At 41.8% G+C, this 20,384-nt stretch overlaps 1 protein-coding gene across 1 annotated transcript; it reads right to left on the reverse strand.

Annotated features, from left to right (window-relative positions):
* Positions 1-103: 103 nt before the first annotated feature.
* On the reverse strand, positions 104-18,488 carry rhoca (ras homolog family member Ca). The gene is made up of 5 exons (XM_069691058.1): positions 18,344-18,488; positions 7,808-7,965; positions 5,356-5,476; positions 4,780-4,910; positions 104-3,224 (listed from the first exon to the last, which is right to left on the reverse strand). Exons 2-5 carry the CDS (start codon positions 7,961-7,963, stop codon positions 3,051-3,053), a joined length of 582 nt encoding a protein of 193 aa, XP_069547159.1. The 5' UTR covers positions 7,964-7,965; positions 18,344-18,488; the 3' UTR covers positions 104-3,050.
* Between the last annotated feature and the right edge of the window lie 1,896 nt (positions 18,489-20,384).

Here is a 20,384-nt window from a genome sequence, read left to right on the forward strand (position 1 = left end):
ACGGACCAATCGTGTGTATCACCACCCTTGATGGCATCATGTGCTGTAAAACAGCATTTAACGTCATCATTTTCTTCAATAACCGACAAATGAAACTCGTCTGTCTAGTCTCAAAAATAGTTTATTAACAATGTTCATGTTCACTTCAGATCAAACATTCACTACAACACTTTCTGTTTACAAAGCATTATTACAATGAGCTTTTTATATAAATCTGGATCCTTTATAATTTCAAATACTTCCAGAGAAAGAAAGAAAAGTTGCACAACACTGAGCAGAAGCTGTTCCCAAAGACATGTTTGCTTATGTGTGTCTACGTGTGTGTGTGTGTGCAGGAAAGACCCATGGTTTTCTCATGCATTGTAAGGACGTTAGATTTAGCTGGACATTATGTGCATACATGTTAACAGTATAGTACATGCTCTTAGTGATATGTTCAACACTGGACCATCACGTTGTGCTTCCAGCTTTGACATTTATTCGACTATCTCCGCTAACCTTCTAATTCCCAAGAATTCGTTGGTGATGAGCTTGTTGAGACGAGTGAACAGCGACGGTGGTCTGTGTATTCATTGATAAGAATCTTAAGTCGTAAAGATATGGATCTGCTTATTCTTGCCTTCATAGTGTGCTTGTGGTCTGCAATAATACACCGGGTCCTGGGTTAAAACGTAGCATCAAACCTCTGAAGAGTTGAGGTAACATTAATATCGTGCCTGTGTGTGATTGTAATCGATGCCCCCTCTCCTGAACAAGAAACACCTCAGCTGAGCTGTGGAATATGCTTCACAAGTTGTAGCCTCTCTACTGGCCCACTCAGTTAAAGCACACTGTATGTGCGTGGCCAGCAGAGGGTTTAAGTTTGCATCACATACATTACAATATAACAGAGACAGACCTCGCCAGCTGGTAGGTTTAAGTGCCTTTACTGGCGTTACAAGAAGGTTGCATGCAACATCAAAAGGTTTCGTTTTGTCACACACGTTTCATAAATCCACCCTCCATGCAACCGAGGGACGTGTACAGTACATGAATGAGCAACAGAGGCGGAGAGAAGGAATGCTGTGAAGAGTGTGCCTGAGGATAGTCGCTGGGCCTTTTTCAAGCATTGTATATCAAGCCATTATTTCGTCAGGTCGAGTTCACAATCGGGTTTTCTGAGACGACACGCGAGCAAAAACTGGGACCTGTGGACGGTTTCTGACATGTCTCTAAACACCTACTACGACGACAGTTCAGTGGTACACCTTTCATGGTCTTCCGCTCCTTTGTCTTGAGATATGGAAATGTGTCTTGCCAAGAAGTTAAGATCGAGATAAAGACAGAAAAATAAGCCCAATTTCCATTTTAGTAGAGTTGTGCTGTGAAAACAATTTTTTGGCAGCAATACGTGGCTCGGAAAAACATCAACGGAAATCTTTATGGCTGCAGACAAGATGTTTTCAAAGTGATGTTAAGGAAATATGTAACGTGACAATCTTGTAATTTTCCCATGAGTCATTCTTGACGCAAAACTGCATGACGTAAATAGGCGTCATCTTGCTCATCTGCCAAGATGAGACTGCATTTATAGATAAAATCGTAATATTTTGGCCTTGACGGAATAGATGTTTAGCTCCTTTAGCTATTTTCCAAATATTCAAAAGAACCAAGCCTTGTAAAACATGTCAGAAAGGTCGCTCCTTCTTGACCTTGTCAGTCAGTATCAGGCTGGCATACAGCAGCCAGTCAATCTGGTCTGGCGGAGAACAACCAAAAAAAAAAAAAAAAAAAAGGCACACCAGAACAGAGAAAGGCACCAGGGGAAAAACAAACGCCTCGCACACATCTCAGCTCCTCTCAACCATGTAAAGAATGTCATCCAACTGGAAACGTCCGCACGACAACAGGCTTGCAGTTCCAACGAGACGCGGTTCCCGGGACTGGGCTAGCCAGTCCGACGCGCGCAGATTCCTACGGCGGGTGTGACCGGCTCGGTCGTCAGCGGAGCAAAAGATGAGCTGCACTCAAGTCTCTCACAACCAACAAACACCGGGTCTCGGCCTCCGCGCGATTCCTGCTTCAGCTGTGTCATCTCCCCGTTGGTCCTAACCGCTATTGTGCATAGTTGAGTCATATTGGCTTGTGTCTCGATCGACCACTTCTATTCCCCCCCCCCCCCACATCTAGGTCCACTGCACAGATTAGCAGCACTTTATGAGGGGTGCATGCGAACAATCTAGTACAACAAAATGAGCTCACTCCTTTGTTGACCGTTCACCACATTGCATAAGCAGCTGCCTGCCTTTATCCTCAATGTGAGTGGACTGAAAATGGAGAATGCGGACGGGAAAGCCGATGTTTCATGCCAACAAAAAAGTGACACAAGCAGCCATTTGTTGTGCTCGACAAGTTGTCACCAGCATCGAAAGCCTTGGTTGTGGCTTTGCTCAGGTTTCACAATGACAACACCGTGTAAATGGAGGGGCCTCAGCTTAAAATGTTAGCTGGCTGACAAATATAAAGATGTAGATGGTGGTGTACAAACTTAAAAAAAAAAAAAAAAAAAAGGCACTAGCTCTTATTGGTCAAAAGACATCAACTTCTGTCCTCTACGACAACTGCTACAATGATAAACAGAAGTGGGACAGTCTGGACTGAATGGACAAGACCTTACTCAAGAAGACTTTATACAAGCTAACAAAGATGCTGCTCGCCCGAGCTCGTGAAGAACAATATTGCATACAAATATGTGCACCTACCACAGCCTTGTTACATTACAAATATGAAGAAAAACAAGTTGGAACAAAACATACCATGTGTAAAGACAGATTTTGGAAAATATAAATCAAATCAATAAGGAACTTTAAACATCAATTTCTAGCCACGGTTGTAATATAGACAAAGTCCATTTCCTGTATTAGGTTTGTTTTTGCTTTCGATTCATCTGCCCGCCTGCTGTCGTGACATGCGAGATACAGTACAAAGATCCATTTTGGTAATAGGTCGGCCTTTTAATGTGTGTTGTTTCTCCTCCTGTTGGTCGGTTGATATCGTGGCGTCTGAACCGCTCACAGCAGCGTACAGCCGCTTCTCTTTTTGCGCTTGCGGACCTGCAGCGCTGCTCTAGTGGCCATCTCGAACACCTCCCGCACGCCGTCCTTGGTCTTGGCAGAGCACTCCAAGTAGCCAAAAGCACTGATTTTGTTGGCCATGTCTCTGCCTTCATCTGGCTTCACCGGCTCCTGTGGGGAAGTTAGCAGAGAGAGAAGCGTTCACAAAAGAGAGTGGACTGTGTATTTTTTGTCTAGTTTTGACTTCTTAACCTTTTGTCTCAGTCAAAGGTACAGTCCGAGGACAGCAAAGCCTTGTATTTGTTCAATCCAAATTACAGTTACAACAATTAGTCAATAAAGCAGTTCGTCAATCAGCAGAAATATAATCTGCAATTATTTAGATGCAGCCTTCAATACAATGTTCAGTCCTTCTGCCAACTATCACATTTTCCTTTCAAAAAAATGTGATCTCCACTGTCTCGGAGTGGCACAAACATCACTAACCCACAACTTACACGTGTTGAACCAAAACCCTGTAAAATCCAAAACACTTGAACTGATGACTTAGTGCTACTCTTTGTGCCGCAGTTCCTGATTTCTACAGAAAGGAAAAGCTGACGGCGGTGTCTGAAAGAGCTGGAGAGCTTTGTCAACATGTTCCCATTATCAGCTGGACCTGGAGACAGACAAGAGAATGGGGCACAGTGGCACGTCGTGCCATTCTGTGACAGTAAACCCGTATGTAGCGGCCGCTATATTATGACTGAAAGGCCAGTCACAGCTTTTCAGACCATTTTCACTGTTGTTTCCGAGGGAGCGTTAACTTTTAATGACCAATCGAAAAAAGGGGCGATAATACAGGTTTAATTTCAAGTCATGTTTTATCAAAACTGTCAGGATTCTTTGGAGGTTTTCTTAATTTTAGAAAACAATTTTTTTAGATCTTCACAAACACACTTTATATACAAATATGTTTGCACTATTTACCCGTTATTGATTATCTGCTTTCCTTTACTGTAATTTAAGCAATTGCATGTCTGTCCATCATAGAGGACAGATTCTTCCTTCTTTTATCATCTTCAGGTTTATCTCCCTTTTGCTGCCCATTACAACTTTAGCTTGAGATATTTTTTCAACTGAATCAAGGTGTACAACTGCTGTGCAGTGTTTTGGACTCCGCACAATTCATCCATGAGTGTGAAATCCTATCAAACGGGCATTCATGAATCACATTTTATCGTCTGAGGGTGCAGTCACATCAGCCTTCTGTTCATCAAAACCTGTCCCACATTTAGCCGTGAAAATTTTTGTTCTGTCACGCTTCCGACGTGGTAAAAAACACTGAGCGGCGAGATCATAAACTAAACAGTCTGTGAGATTGATGCAGCAATTTAAAGACTGGAAGTGTAATGTAGTAAACACGGGGATAAAATCCAGTTGAATAATCAATTCTCCCTTTTGGCTGGAGATGACACTGAAACATGAAATGCTTTAAGTTTACTGTTGTGCAGAACTCTACAGAAATGAATGGGAGACACAGCAAATATTTGCAGGATGGCAGTGTAACCAGTACCTTAAGGTTACGGATATGTGCATAGATAAGTCGGACAGAACCCTGACAAGTTAATCCTCATAAAATGTTTCAAGCACACATCCTCCGGTCTTCAGTGCCTGACAGAGATTGTGTCAACTTGTTCCCGATCAGCCCAAACCGCTGTTTATTGACCTTCAGAGGCCTGTGTACCTGCTTCATCTTGGCCAGCTCTCTCCGTGTGTGCTCATCATTCCTCAGGTCCTTCTTGTTCCCCACCAGGATGATGGGAACGTTGGGACAGAAGTGTTTCACCTCGGGCGTCCACTTCTCAGGGATATTTTCTGTTCCGGGAAAGACAAGAAGAAAACTGAAATACTCGAGAGTGAGGCGTGGGTTGGGGGGGACTATAAAAAGGGACAGGCAGTGCAGCAGAGTCATGGCGCAGAACACGTCTCATGATGGATTGCTCTGCAGACTGCTCGAGGCAAAGATGTTTAGCTGCACTAATCCGACTTCCCATCAAGTCCATTAAGGCATTTAACAAGCAGCTTGTGTAGCAGGTACAACTAGCTTCATTTTGTAATAAAATACATAAATATATTAACAAAATTGAACTTTTATACAGTTCAAGTTATGTTTTGTATAATTCGACATAGCGCATGACTATTCTTGGCTGTTGACTTTGAGAGCCGCTGCCATGTTAGCCACCTTCATCCAATTTAGACTATATAAATAAACACAAATCAAACATTTTAAATATGCCGCCATACATGAGCAGTTCCTCACCTAAGCTGTCTGGGCTGTCGATGGAGAAGCACATGAGGATGACATCTGTGTCGGGGTACGAGAGAGGCCTCAACCTGTCGTAGTCTTCTTGGCCTGCGGTATCCCACAACGCCAGCTCCACCTGGAAAACAAAAAAAGAGATGTCGATTAAAAGCAGCACACACGCCAACAAATTACATGTACTGTTCATGACGGTTGATTTCTCCTGCTTTTGAAAACAGAGTGAGGCTCATTTGCTCCTTATTTTCACCGTGATTCATTCACTTGTGTCATTTTGTTGAACGTCGGTGACGTGAACCCATCTTCAGGGCTAAAAATATATCTCCGAGTTGATGTAACGCTGTCTCCTGATCCAGATGAATACGCAAACAAACATTTAGCCAGTCATGACATCATCTGTGATGAAGTTTCTTCTCTCATCCACAGAGGGGAAATTATTTGGACAATGAGGCACTCTCAGTATTTTCACCAAAAGGTCAGTGCTTCAGATCTGAGGAAGTAAATAATGTTAACATGAACTTCACCTCTTAATTATAACTTGTGATTTGTTTGCTTTACCCGTGCCACTTTCCGTGTATAATTGGGTGTAAAGACGTTTGCTTATCGACACAGCTTCATAAGTCTGTTATATTGTCAGTGTTGTGGAAATGAAGTTGGGGACTGGCCTCATCCCATCACACCGCCGATTAATTCAATTAGGGAAAATAGGAGATTAGCGAGCATCACACCAGATACCTTCTGTCCCTGTTCGAGCATTAACAGCCGTTCTTCACTCCAGTCTGCTCTTCAGCCGACTCAATAGATTCAGGGGAAAAAAAAAGAAAAAAAAAACTTTCTCAGAGTTTTAAGTGCTGGAATTTTACTGAGTGACAGTAGAGTCTGGTTTGTCCACAGAGAGAAGAAGAATCTGTCAACGGTCCCAAAATAGAGGTTTGCAGAGGCAGAGGGTGGGAAGTGGCCATACACTGAGACTGCATGAGCAACCGGAGCGTTATCTTCCCACCAGACTAGTTGTGAGCTGAAGACTTTGGGGAGGAAAAGAAAAGAGGGAAAAAACAGCTATTTATAGAATCTACTCAATCCACTGAAGGTGAGAGTCAGAGGATGTTGTCTAGCCTCAAGCAAAGAGGAACTGAAATTTAGGGGAGAACACAAATCTCATCCAGCTGGTTGTATAAGAGACAAATTCTTCCTGGACAACCATCCTAAAGAGAGAGACTGAAGGATCTAACACTCGTATCTTTTCCAAAATGATCCCCTTCCAGACTGATGTCCATCATGGACTGCTAACTTTATATTTCCTGTCCAGATCACAGTGGCCTCCCTCCATCTAAGTGCAACCAGGACAAGGACAGGAAATGAAAGACGTTTATCAGGGCACGAGCAGGAGGGGGGTCCTGGAGGAGGGGCGGGGGATTGCCAGGAGACATCCCAGTACCCTATCTGAACAGGAAGCTGGGAAATAGAGTCATTTCCTGTTTTGCCAAGTGGTGATCCTGCAGCGGTGGTCAGACCAAGAGAACAACACCCTTTGACATAACAAGCCATCTGCAGCTCAGACTGGACCCTGTGCCCAATTGAGGAAATTGCCATCTTACAGACCAAGACAGTGCAGAACATCTTGTTTATAATCCTGAAGAACTCATTATTTATAGCATCAAAAGTCTGATCTCGCATTTTTGCCTGATATACATAAAATATTAGGACTACCTTGATCTACATAAAAGACAATGCCGTTTCTTCATTTTCATCAACAAGTTAGGATGTTTCATTTTTTCCACCCAGGAACTTAGATTTAGCTTCATTCTTTTAGCATGCAGCCATCAATGGCACATTTAAGCCAGCCACCTCCATGGAGCTAAAAAAAAGAAAAAAGAAAAAAGACTGCTTGCAATACTTTGTGCCCTAATAATGAGATGCCTGCTTTAGTTTATCTCTACAAAAAAAGTTTACGGTAAATCTGCCCACATCATCACTTTTTTTTTTGCTGTGCGAACATTGAAAGGTTAGCAGATGTTGCATCAGTACTTAAGGGGGGAGGGACTTAGCAAACAGTCACACTGGCCAATTAGGGCTCTGCAATATATCAATATTAATATAAGTATCGTGGTACGTGATGAGATATGGTCTTAGATATTTAATCTTGATAAATATGAGTGTTGTATTTGCCTGGTTTAAAAGCTGAATACGGGTAAAAAGATGATTTTCTGAACATACCAGACTGTTTTACCTTTTCTATATTTTGCCTTTACCCACTTAAGTCAATTTTATCCACATTACCAAGTATAAATCTGGGTAAATATTTTGTGAAAGACATCCTTACACTAATGTCGCAATATAAATATTGAAGTGTTTGGTCAAAATGATTGTGATAATTGAAAATGTCTAAACCGGCCAGCTTTGAGGCCCATTACAGTATATTATAGCGTCCTTTAGTGTTAATAGTACAAACCTGTTTTCCATCAACCTCGATATCAGCGATGTAGTTCTCAAACACTGTTGGGACGTAGACTTCGGGAAACTGATCTTTACTGAAAACAATGAGAAGACAAGTTTTCCCGCAAGCTCCGTCGCCAACAATCACCAGCTTCTTCCGAATGGCTGCCATTTCTGTGGGGAGAAAAACAAGATGTCCTTACAAACAGAATTTCAACAAAGAGAAACTTTTTTTTTGCTGTTAGGGGACATTTTACTTGTCAAGCTGGAGGCAAACACCACAGTCACCCGTTGTCATCCGTTTGTGTGTCCTATTCTACAGATATTTAAAGTCTTTGCAGAGATCGTGGAAATACCAGACAAATCAAGAACAAATGTCACGGAAACCCTTTTCTCTGCTCATGCTCCGACATCTCTTGACTGACAGCTCTGCATCACATGTCACCTGAGGGAAGGCTCTCTTTTCTGCACGTTGTCACCAACAACACAACGGCAGTCACAGACCTTGAATCCCCAACGCCAAATCTAAACAAAGCCACATGAAGATCAGAGGAGATGGCAGATGAGAGTGGAGGGAGGAAGAGGAGAAAGAGGAGGAGGAGGAGTGTGGAGACAAGTGAGGACATGAAGGAATGTGCTATCAGGCTGCTGCTGCTCCCCCCCCCCCCCGCCTGCTTCTCTCTGCAAAATGTATGGAGGAGAGAAGAAATTAGAGCAGCTGGTGGAGTACATGGTGGTGTCCTAAAAACAGACTAAACACTGCTCTGCCTTTGATCTCTCCAGACGCTTCTTCAGGAACACTTTGATAGATGATGACACTAAAATTATTTCAAAATGAATTTTTTTTTTTAAACCTCCCAGTTTATATATTGTGTCGTGTCAGGGTGTAACAGCTTACGTGGGGTTCAGCGAGGTGCGAGCGTGTCTGTACAGTATGCAAAAACACAACGCAAGCACTCCCCACCAGAACATTATCATGCGAGCCAAAATGGATCCATCTTTGAGAACAAGGCTTCGATTTTACAACTTGTTTCTTCTGCACAAACTACATTCCTCTAAACGAACTGAACCAAGAAGCATCTCTGCTCTATCCCCCGGAGTGGAGGACTGGTTTAGCTGGTGTGTTTGCGGGCTGCATGGGGATGAGTTAGTGGTGCAGCTGATGGATGAGCTGGATCCCTGCTGCCGGGGAGCAGCTGTGCATATAGTCATTTGGCTCCTCACCTCATCCAATTTCTGCCAGACGGCCTTGACAGCAATCCTTTTCACGAGGGCACCCACTTATGAGGGGAAATTCATCTTTCAGTGCTGCAGGCTAAAACTTTTGGAGTGGAGTCTGCCCCGACGCCCACTTTTAATCTCTGCAAAGCAACACTGCTTTCAATGAGCAGCGCCAGGCCATTAATCGGAAGTCATCACAAAACACAGACGGAGGTTATTAGTCAAACTATGGTTGGTTTGGTATCATAACAGATTATCTAGACGGCTTGTTAAATGTCATTTAGTCCATACAGAGCAGTGGGATACAGTATGAGAAAATACATCTCAATCTTTTTTACATTTAAAGTTGATACCTTTCACAAAACTCTTGACAAATCATGAGGATTTCATTTGCACTGTAAACAGCTGAGTTGGCATATTAGGGGTGAGGTGATGTGGCCATAACATAAGGATAATGTTTCAGGGTATTCCTGCAATAACAGTATTATTGGCACTATGACAAAATATCTAAAAAAATATTTTGTTATTCATTTCAAAAAACATTTGACTGCAACAAAATAAGTGTTATCACTTTGTATACCAACATTTACCTAATAATTTGCTTTCAAATTCGGTAAAAACTAACACGTTAGTATGGTTGTTGTACCATTTCTACTGTACTGTGAGGACGCTACCCGTTTTTTAACTAACTCTTCCACTGTGGAGCAGAAAAATGATACAGCTACTTTTGAGAATAATATGGAACACATTTACAACAAATACAAACAATAATAATAATAATTTAAAAAAAAAAGGGCACAATGGATTTCATGGTTATTGCTACAGGAATAGGTTGACATTCTAGGAAATGCGCATATTTGCATTCTTGCTGCCAGTTTGATCCAATCATTACTGTAAAATAAAACTGAAGCTCTGGTCAGCTATTACTAGCTGCCAGTTACTGTAGCGTAGCACAGCCCGGACACACGAGTAGACGGTTATAGTTTACAGTCAGAGAACTAGGAAACCAGCAAATATTCACATTTTAGAATCTGAATCTTTGGATATTTTTTCTTGAAAAATGTACACATCAACCAATTAGCTATTAAAACTGTCTATCCACTATCGACTAGTCAATTCTAGCAAACATTTTGAAATAAAAAAAATGGAGTTTGCATTTCACACTGTGGGTATTGTATTTTTAAACGCATACACTGCAAGAATAAGAAATACACATTCTGCTAAAAAAAAAAAATACAATTATTAAAACAAATCAATATATAAATGGTTTACGATTAAAATGGGTTAAGTTGTAAAGAAATCAAAGAACCCCTGGAAAGAATACAAAAAGAAGTGAACAAATGACTTCCAAGCTCTATTTCCATGTGTATTAGGACTTGGCATAACCATCATCTACACAGGAAAGTTTGGGCGTTTGCGTGTCTGACAGTTTTATTAACATCTTGGTTACTCGTTATGGAAAGTGCAGTCATGGTTTGATCATATTTTCTGCCTTTTGCCCAAAGGCCCACTCCAGTGGTTGCACTGTGTTACGGCTGCAGATGTGCCAAAGACTCAAGTTTGAATTTGGGCTGCTGTGGTTCGCTCATTCCTGTTATTTCTACATGTTTAATATGTGATGGAAGACAAGTAATCCTGAATATAATGTAAAAGGGCAACCCAAAATGAGTATCCACTTCAGCTGCTTGTTTTTTTTTTTTTTTTTTAACAAATAATTATTCCAGAGACACTTCACTGCATCCTTTGCTTTCTACAGATTGCCAAATGGACCAGAGATGGCCTGAATTCAATGAGTTCAAAGCCAAACAAGTGGGAGACAGCAGCGCCGAGGCCTCAGAGGCTCACTCTGTGAAACAAAACAATCCACTTCCTGTTCTGTGGAGCATGGGAGGAGCTTTTGGCTGCAGTTCTGTTTGGACAGGCCTCAGCAGAGCCGGGACACGGAGAGAGCAGCCAGAGGCAGCGCGACACATGCAGGCACACACACCTGCTTAGTCACACATGCATACATGCATAACACACTTTCGTTCTCCTTAAGCTGCACGAGTTCTTCACCGTGATATTGGGAGCCAATGAAGCAACGTCGTGAAAAGGAAATTATGCGTGAAAATGTCCGATAGTCACAAACTGTGCTGAATACACAGCCTCGCTATAACTAATGCCTTCAATTTAGCCACTAATGGACACTAATGGCAGGGACAACCGAAGAGGAAATAGTCACCAGTGGTAAGCGATTTTGGTCTGTCATCCATATCAAATCTGTTAATTGTAATTCAGCCAGCCAAAACAACCGTCCATCGTGTTCCTCCACATTCAACCCCCGCGCACCGCTGAATAAAAGTGAAGTTGTTCCTGAAAGATTCACCGTCCTCATGAAGGCCGTGACAAAAGAAGAAATAGTTCTCTGCTAGCTCTGCATAAATATCACTTAGACGTTTTCATTTACCTGTCACGGTGACTCCTCACAGCACAACTGAGATTTATCTGCTGGTGCACAGAAATATGCTGGAACATATTCATGGAGCTCTCTATCATGCTGAGGTTGACTGAGGACCAACTGTAGCCGTGAAAAAGCAGTTTCAAAATGCTGCCGTACAAATAGACACCGGTGAAACGCACAGAAAAATACCTGGTCAAAGGTTGCCTTTAATAAGAGAGGACTGCTGCATGTAAGCTAAAAACAAGATAGTTCCCTGTCTGCTGTCCAAAGCTCATGTGTCGGTCCGATGTCAGGAACCATCACGGTTTCTGTTGCTTTTCCTTTTGTGTCGGGTAAATGTGTGCAGTAAATATTTTTGAAAGAAAATGTGAATTATGATCTTGTGAAGACAAAAGAAAATATATTTTCTCATTTTATCCAGAATCATGCAGCCTTGTAAAACAGCACTGAATAATACCAAACTGATTCAACTTTAATTAACTGCTCTTTCAGTCATGGTTGAATTGATATAATTAAAGCCTACATGTTATCTTTTATTACCAGGGAAAACCTTTAAACAAAGCTGGAGAGGTTTTTTCTATTTGTGAATTGTTTATATTTTCCTGCCACTTTTCAGGCAACGGCGCCTTTTTTTTAACTTAAATAAACAAGGTCATGTTCAGACTAACTTCAAAGCATCCTGGTAATTCATTTAAAAGAGACAAGTCTGATGGTGCCGCAGGGCTCATACAAAATCTAATCTGGCTCAACACGATGTCCCCCAGCGCGTCTTCGTGGTGGCCAATGCCATACAATCAAAAATGTATTTCTATTGTTAAAAGATAAACAGTTACCACCGTGTTAAGTTTCCAGAGTTGTAAAGTATTTTCTCATCAAGTCGCTGCTATTGTTTTGGTCTCTAAAAAGCCTTTGAGTTCATAGATCTGTTCCCCAAACTGGACTTCCTGGATTGTATTTCATGTCTCATGGGCAACACGCCTCCATCAAGGCTTGTGTTATTTTCACGGAGGGCTGAGTTGGGTCTAAACAATTTGATTCCTCGTCACAGATGGCATGCGTCGATAAGCTGAGGGTAGTTCAACCGAGCAGTCCCATTGTTTCACCAAAACACAGGCCTGAAGATAAACAAAATCCATTCTGCACATGAAAAGAAAAAAAAGCAAAGAATTTAGGAAAGTCTGGAATATATCGTCTTCTTTCTTTTTATTTATTCTTTTTCGCACCTCCTCATATTCATCCTATCAGCCCTGTCCTTTAGTAATACTTTGCAACGATATCGTTAAAAGAATAGTTTGACATTTGCTTTGCGCTGAGAATTAAATGAGCAGACTGATACCACTAATGTAACTGTCAAATTATATGGAGTCATAGTGAGAGGACAGTTAGCAAGGGAAACAGCTTGTTTGGCTCTGCTCACATGTAGCAAAATCCTCCTACAAGCACCTCTAGAGCTCACTAATTAACCCGTTATATCTTTGTTTGTTCGGGCAGCACGGTGTTGCAGCGGTTAGTGGTTCAGAGTTCAACCCTGGGCCTTTGCATGTTCTCCCTGTGCCTGCGTGGGTTCTCTCCGGGTACTCCGGCTTCCTCCCAACATCCAAAGACATGCTTGTCAGGTTCATTGGTGATTCTACAAATTGCCCTTAGGTGTGAATTGTTTCTGTCTGTCTCTATGTGGCCCTGTGATGGACGGGCGATCTGTCCAGGGTGAACCCTGCCTTCGCCCCAAGTTCAGCTGGGATAGGCTGCAGCCCCCCCACCCCCGCCCACCTCATGACCCTGTTCAGGATAAAGCGGGTATAGATAATGGATGGATGGATGTACAACACACTGTGGTTTCCTGGGGGATTGTGTGGAGGCCCATGTCTTGGCTGGGAGAAGTGACGTTAATCATCACTGTTACAGAGAGCCCACGCGTGACGGTAGATACCCATGGTCTGAATGCAGTATATCTTACATACTGTATAGCTTGGCTATCCGCAGACAATCAATCGGAAAAAATTAACACCTCGGTGAAGTCAGGTCATGATTCAACTGGTAGTCGGACTCACCAAATGTTGACCTGCCATTGGGCGAGCATTTCAGCCGACCTTCTCCGCCTCTTCCCATATCCGTTTTCAAAACCCTTGTTGCAACGGAAAACAACAACAACAATTTCCGTGCAGCAAACGGGACAGTGAAATTGGCAAGGTTTGACAAAGATTGCTGTTCTTTTCTGTATTCTGTGATGATTTAGTCATTTTAACATCAGGTCTCGCCTCCCAATATGAAAATGTTCCACTGAAACAAGTTCCACTCCAACATTATTCTGCAATAGCACCGTCGCTGCATCCTGGGCTCAATATGACTGTGATTGGTTTACAGAAATGCAAACAAGCCAGAGCATTTGTCCCCCAATTTCCTATTATATCCTTCTCCAGGACTGACACAGCGAGATGGAGACGGGTCTGGTGTGGGACAATTCAACTGGAATAGACAGGAAGCAAAAAATGCAAAACATTTTCTGCCTCAAGCTTCTGAATCTGTTATCATCACAATTCAAGACGATCAGGTTTTGAACTGTTGCTCAGACAACATAAATAAATTGCAGATATCACAGGATCCAGGAAACTGTAACAACCATTTTCACTTTTTATTGGGCGGTTTAATAATTGAAAACGAATCCGCAGATTCACAATGATAATTAAGTGTTCAATGCAGACCAAAAGTGTCAGTTTGTGCGAGTTCACTTTGACGAAGACAAACGCTCTCAGATGCAGGGAATGATGCACAAAACTTGCTCCAGACAAAACGATTAAAACCCACAGAACAGCAAAGCACCATTGCTTCCTCCAACTATTTGAGCAATGCCCCGGGTTAATGAACACACCACCTCTCTCCTTCTCTAAGGAGGTTTCCTGAAGCTTAGGGGCCAACAGGAGTTATGCAACGAGTTAGCAGAGCGGAGCGTGATCCCGACCAATGAGTTGAGGCTACCTTTGAGTCCTCGTGCAAGTTTAATATCAACAACAATGCTGAGCAAAGACAAAACATCCAACTAATAAAGGGCCTGTTGTTCCTGAGATAATGATGATTACCTTTTGGTTTTTGTTCTGATGTCTTGCAAACGAGCAAACGTATTACAGGAAATGACTGCAAGCAGCATTGTTTTGCTCGTCTAACAGGCTTCCCAAGGCTGCACCTCTTTCTTTGATATACACTCAAAAACATCCCAGAGTTAAAGATCAGCTGATATCATCATTGACAAGTTATTTCCTAGGTTTTTTTGTTTGTTACTAGAGGAGTTGTCAAGGAGCTCTGTCCAACTGTGGTTGTAGATAAAGGTTTCATAACAAACATGAATAAAAGTACGGCTGGATCGTGATCACATTTCACCCAGTGATTGTAATCTGGGCTGAAATCTCTGCAAGAACAACACAAACCTAGACAGGGAAAATGCATTTAAATGCACTTTAGGGACATTAATTTACAGGAATGTCCTCCAGCAACTGTGGCACCTCAACAACAAATCATTTCCAACAAGGAGTTTGAGTATTTCCCACTTTATTTTTCCATTCAAGAGGCGCAAGCTAACAAGTCTATTAAAACGTATAGCTCTGAAAGCACCCAAGAATTAGCCTCCCCTTCTGCGAGTCCGTCTGAGAAATGGGCCAAAGTTCATAAACTGGCAGAGGGCTGCGGCTGAGACAGAGCAGACAAGCCCGCAACACCAGCTGTCTGCAGCACCTTAACTCGGATGTAAAAACATCTTATCTGACTAAATCTGACAGGCAGCGACAGACGACAGATCACTCGGAGGATCAGACATTTGGTGACTACTCAAAAACTAATCTGGCAAGAAAGCCGCGGTCTAAGACCAGGCATTTATAGATTAGACGTAGAGATCCCTCAGTATAAGATGTGGACTCAAGTGAATAAAACTGAGATGCGAGTGGCGAGCTGTGTTACACAACAGCAGGGACATACACAGCAGATCGGGTCATTTACTCGCATTCTGTAGGCGAATGCTGCAAACACAGCAGCTCCTCGGTCTCACCGAGTCATGACTTTACTGGTACACCCATGGAAAGGATCCGATCTGCCAACATTCAGTCATCCCTAAAAAAAAAACACTACATCAGGTATGACCTCTTTCTTATATGTATTAAGGACAACAAACTATTTATTCACAAAGAAAACCAGACTTGTTCAGTTCATAGCCGATTATTAACAGATTTTTTTTTTAATGCTAAAAGAATACTTTCGGGGTACGTCCTTAGTTGTTTTCCTGCTGAGAATTAGATGAGAAGATTAATACAACTCTCCTGTCTTAGTGTCTCATGAATAAGAAGCCTTCGCTAACTTCGAGGCCTTAAGATAATGATATAACTCCAGGAAGTCGCTGCACCCGGCCAAGAAACAGTCTGGCACACAATCAACACCAGGGTGTATTTACACTTTGATATTTGTTGCAGATAAAACAAACATCGCATTATTTAGTCAGCTTCAGCCAAGTTGGTAGTTCAATTTTGATCCTGGAGCGGAGCCAGGCTGGCCGTTCCCTCCTGCTTTCAGTCCTTATGCTAAGCTAAGTTAACTGTCTGTTGACCGTACACACGAGGTTTATTGGTATTCTCATCTGAAAGGCCTTAACACACGTACGGTGTGACAAATAAAGGACATGAAAATGTAAAATACTCGGCCGTGAATATTTCGAATCAAAACTATTGGTAACGGCGGAGATGCAAATGTGCGATAGTTGAAAACAAACAGGTTAGAAACGATTGACATCAGCTCATCCTTCGGAGAAATGACGGACTCAACGTCATCCTGTGATGAAGATCATGTCCTGCTCCTCCTCACTCCAGTTTACGGAACTTCTGACTATCCTGAGTTGGCTGGTTGTTCAGAGCTGCGTACGTTGTCTCTGTAGCTTCGTGCCCTTTGCCATAAAACACCAGGTGGCTCGAGACACAAACAATCAGCATTGTCATCAGGAATTGTGAACTCCGTTTCACTTCCACACGATGTGATTGGCTGATGCAGTGTGTAAAGACCTCAGCAGCAAAAGGAATAAGTGCAATGTCCAAAATGTCAGATTACACCTTTAAATTCAGGTAGTTGTGTAGTTGCGGTGACTGGAGAAAAGGCTCAGAAGTCGTCCAACGACCATATCAGCTGGCCATCTTCAGATTAATGACCCGCAAGCCTGCTCATCTTCACGGCTTCTGTCAGGCAGCCATGACTTTAAAAATACACCGAAGGACAACACTCCTGCTCTTGAAACATACTGAGGGGAAGTAGGCCAAGACGACAGAGTTAAGTCGGCTGTTGGCGGCCGGCGCAGGATGAGCAAACTCAAAGACAGGGGCAGCGGATACACGGCACAGCTTTGAGGGAACGGACACCTCACGACTCACTTCTGTTCAATAACTCAGGTCAAGAGCAGACAAACAGGGGGACTGGCCGACAGGAGTCTAGCAGGTTTCCTGAGCCTGGACACCTCTGTTCCTCCAGGAGACGTCTACTGCGGGGGACGCGACTAATGATTACCGTCCTTGTTGATAAACCTGACCAATATTTGCACAGCGAATTGATTATTTGGTCTGCAGCGTACGGAAGAACAGCATCCATCGCAATGAGTTCAAAACGCTGGTTTTTGTGTTAATAACAGTTAATAGCACAAAAAAATAAAATAAAAATAAACATTTTCACATTTAATATGATTGAATGAGTGAAATGTTGGCATCTATTGTTTCTGCTTTTAAAGTTCTACTCTAAAGAAGAAAAGACACGTCGATTAACCGACAAGTTGAAAGGTAAAAAAAAATTTTTTTTTTTAAAGTATGATCATTTAGGTCATTTTCCAAGCAAAACTATTAAACATTCGCTCCATCCGGCTTATCAAATTTGCTGCCTCTTTTAAAAAAATAAATAAATACAAATATTTTAGCTTGAGTATCTTTAGATTTCAGACAGTAATGGGCCAAGTTTGCAAACACTGCAAAAATGAATTTAAAACATTTTAAACATGTAAAATTAGTTATTTAACAGGCAATATTTATTTTGGGTTAATTAACCAATCCTTCAGTCTATGAAGTGGAAGAGGAAAATGACCAACTTATTTTTTTTTTCCTTTACAATATTCAAAGTTATTTCACTTATTAATGGCAGCCTAAAAATTGTTCATAACTTTCTGTCAACGGACCAATTGATTAATTGACTCGTGGAGGAATTTGTTTGGTTTTCTAAAACATTTTTTTAACAAACTTAGTAGAGTTATTGTAGAATTGTACAACGAGAAGTGGGCTGTAGGTCAGGCTCATTAATAAAATATATATGAATATAATTCAGATTTTTCTTTAAGCCAATTCGGGCGTTTTGGGCAACAACAACAACAACAAAAAATAACTCCCAAATTGTCCACCTCCACTTGTTTTTGTTAAGTCTAACATTAAATGTCGAGCCTTCACGGGGAGGAAATGAAGTGGTTCCTAAGAATAGAAATGGCTCTTTAGGAGATTTGCCATGCGGAGTTGCTTATTGAGGTCGCAGCACTTGGACACACTGTTCGCACCGACAGGATCTGATCTGCTTGACTTTTAAACTGGCAAAGCAAAACGAAGCTATCAACAGTTGTAGAGAAACACACCCTGACAACTACAAGCACACTGGATATACTTCATCTCGATTCAGAGCACCGTCGGGATTTAACTAACAACATAAGGAGGGGGAAATAAAAATAAAAAAAATATATTAAAAAAAAAAGGCGAATGAAAGTACGAGGGAGGGGGGGGGGGGGGGACAAGCCACCACCTTGTTCGTTCACCAACAAAGTGAGCTATAATTAGACTGTCGACTTGTGTCAAATAAGAACATTTAGTCAAACCACAGCCCCCGTTTCATAATTACCTGTCGCCAGCCGGGTGAGAGGTGTTTTTTTTTTTGTTTTGTTTTGTTATAAAGATTAATCCCCGCTTGCTCTTTTCTCCTGATCGTGACACACACACACACACAAACACATGCACACACACTTTCTTACTGCAGTGTTCGCTAATTTTACAGAGAGGGTGCTGAGAAACGGGGCAGGCGAGCAGAGATCCTCCCACCGACACCAGCGACAAGCTGGGCTTGGCTGACGCGCAGTCATTTCCGGTCGGGGCTTTCAAAATAAAAGGCGGTGGCAGCTTGTCGGGTAATTACGCTAAGCTCCTTAACGCATATGTGGCAAGTTCAGAGTTTGGGAATTAATTAACCATCAGGGTCACTTTATGCAAGTAATCACAAACCCCCCCCCCACACACACACACACCTTTATCTGCACCTTAATTGTGCTGTTTAAAAAAAAAAATTATTATTATTATTATTATTATTATTATTTCTACCTGGTGCTATTTGTCTTTTTGTCTGATTTTTTTTTTTTTTATCTTATCCATTACTGCTGGTTTGAGAGTCACCAAATTTGATTTGGTTGTATGCCCAGTGCCTACAATGAAAATAAAGTGCCTGACTTACCTACTAATCCATTTATTTATACAGTCATTACACATGAATCATTGCCACTGTAAACGTACCATTGGCAACCAAAAGGCAAATTTCCATCTGTTATATTTCTGTGTTCTCAAAATACCTTAATTTTGGTAGCTCTAAAAAAAACTAAATACAATTATATACACACACCCTGTGATGATCATCCATCCATTATTTACAAACATTTACAGCTGTTCTCAATGAAACTTTAAAGCATGTCCACCATCAGCCGTCAACGTAATCAAGCATTTGTGTTAAATACACTTTTAATTTCCTAGTCACACCTCGGGTTACACTATTATGTCGAAGGCTGATGCTCATATTTCCGGTGTTTGTTATGGTTACCGCAAACTAACTTGACGCAGCTGCTGCAGGCGTTGGAGTCACCCAGGTCCCTCCTCCCCTCCCCGGTCAAAGATGACATCATCCGTAGTACAAGAAGACTCGTGCAACAGGAGGGATGGGTGTGGATCTCACCAGTGTGGCTCTCCTTAGACCCCCCCCCCTCCCCCACCAATCACTATATCTGAACATTGACTTCCTGCAGGCTCCAAGCTGTGTGGCAGACCTGTGAGATTTATGGCTGTCTGATACAGCTGGAAGTGCAGCATAAAAAAAACAATAGTACTATAAACAATATAGATAGTACACAGTTTTTGCCATTATATCCAACCTACTTCAGCAACCGCACACTATGCACAAGACAGGGTCATTAACGTACAGTAGCCTATTTTTTAACAATTCTCAGAGGAGACAGTCTGTATAATTACCACTGTTATATTATATTGTCATTCATATACCAGTGTCCAGTTGTGCATGCATCCTCAAGTTGTTGACAAGGTCATCGATGAACTGCACAATTTCTATATGGGCTGCTTTTAATTGCAGAATTCATATAATCTGTAGCAAACCTAAATAAAACCTAAAATTAGAAGACCATAATATATATAAAGATATTATTTATTTTGTGAATTTCTTTTCTTTTCTTTTCTTTTCGCTGGTCGACAAAGTTAAGGCCTTCCTTTATCCTCACCCTTGTCATCCTCGCTCCTCTTTCCCTCATTTGTTTCCACCTTACTGCCCTCTACCTCACCTCCACTGTCCTCTCCTGTCTCCCACAACTGTCCCACATCCCCTCTGACGCCCCACTGTGTGTACAAATAGTAATAGTATTGCATACATCCACTGCAAATGTTATTAAATCTTTCATTTTTTTTGACTATACATGTTTAAAAAAAAAAAAAAACCTCTATCAAAACATGTGGTGTGATTTATTGTTTAACTTGACTAAAGCTGAAGGTCTGAGCTACACAGAGTGATAAAACACCTTGTTTTATATATATTCAGGATACTGAGGAGTAAAACTCCCTTCTCAAACAGTGAAACTGCCCTTTGAACTATTCTGACCCATCATTTGGCTGCC

This window comes from Brachyistius frenatus, unplaced genomic scaffold (assembly GCF_029030835.1).
Source record: "Brachyistius frenatus isolate BFR_SWC_R1_liver_20210118 unplaced genomic scaffold, ASM2903083v1 Contig_10, whole genome shotgun sequence".
Classification (NCBI taxonomy): Eukaryota; Metazoa; Chordata; class Actinopteri; family Embiotocidae; genus Brachyistius; species Brachyistius frenatus.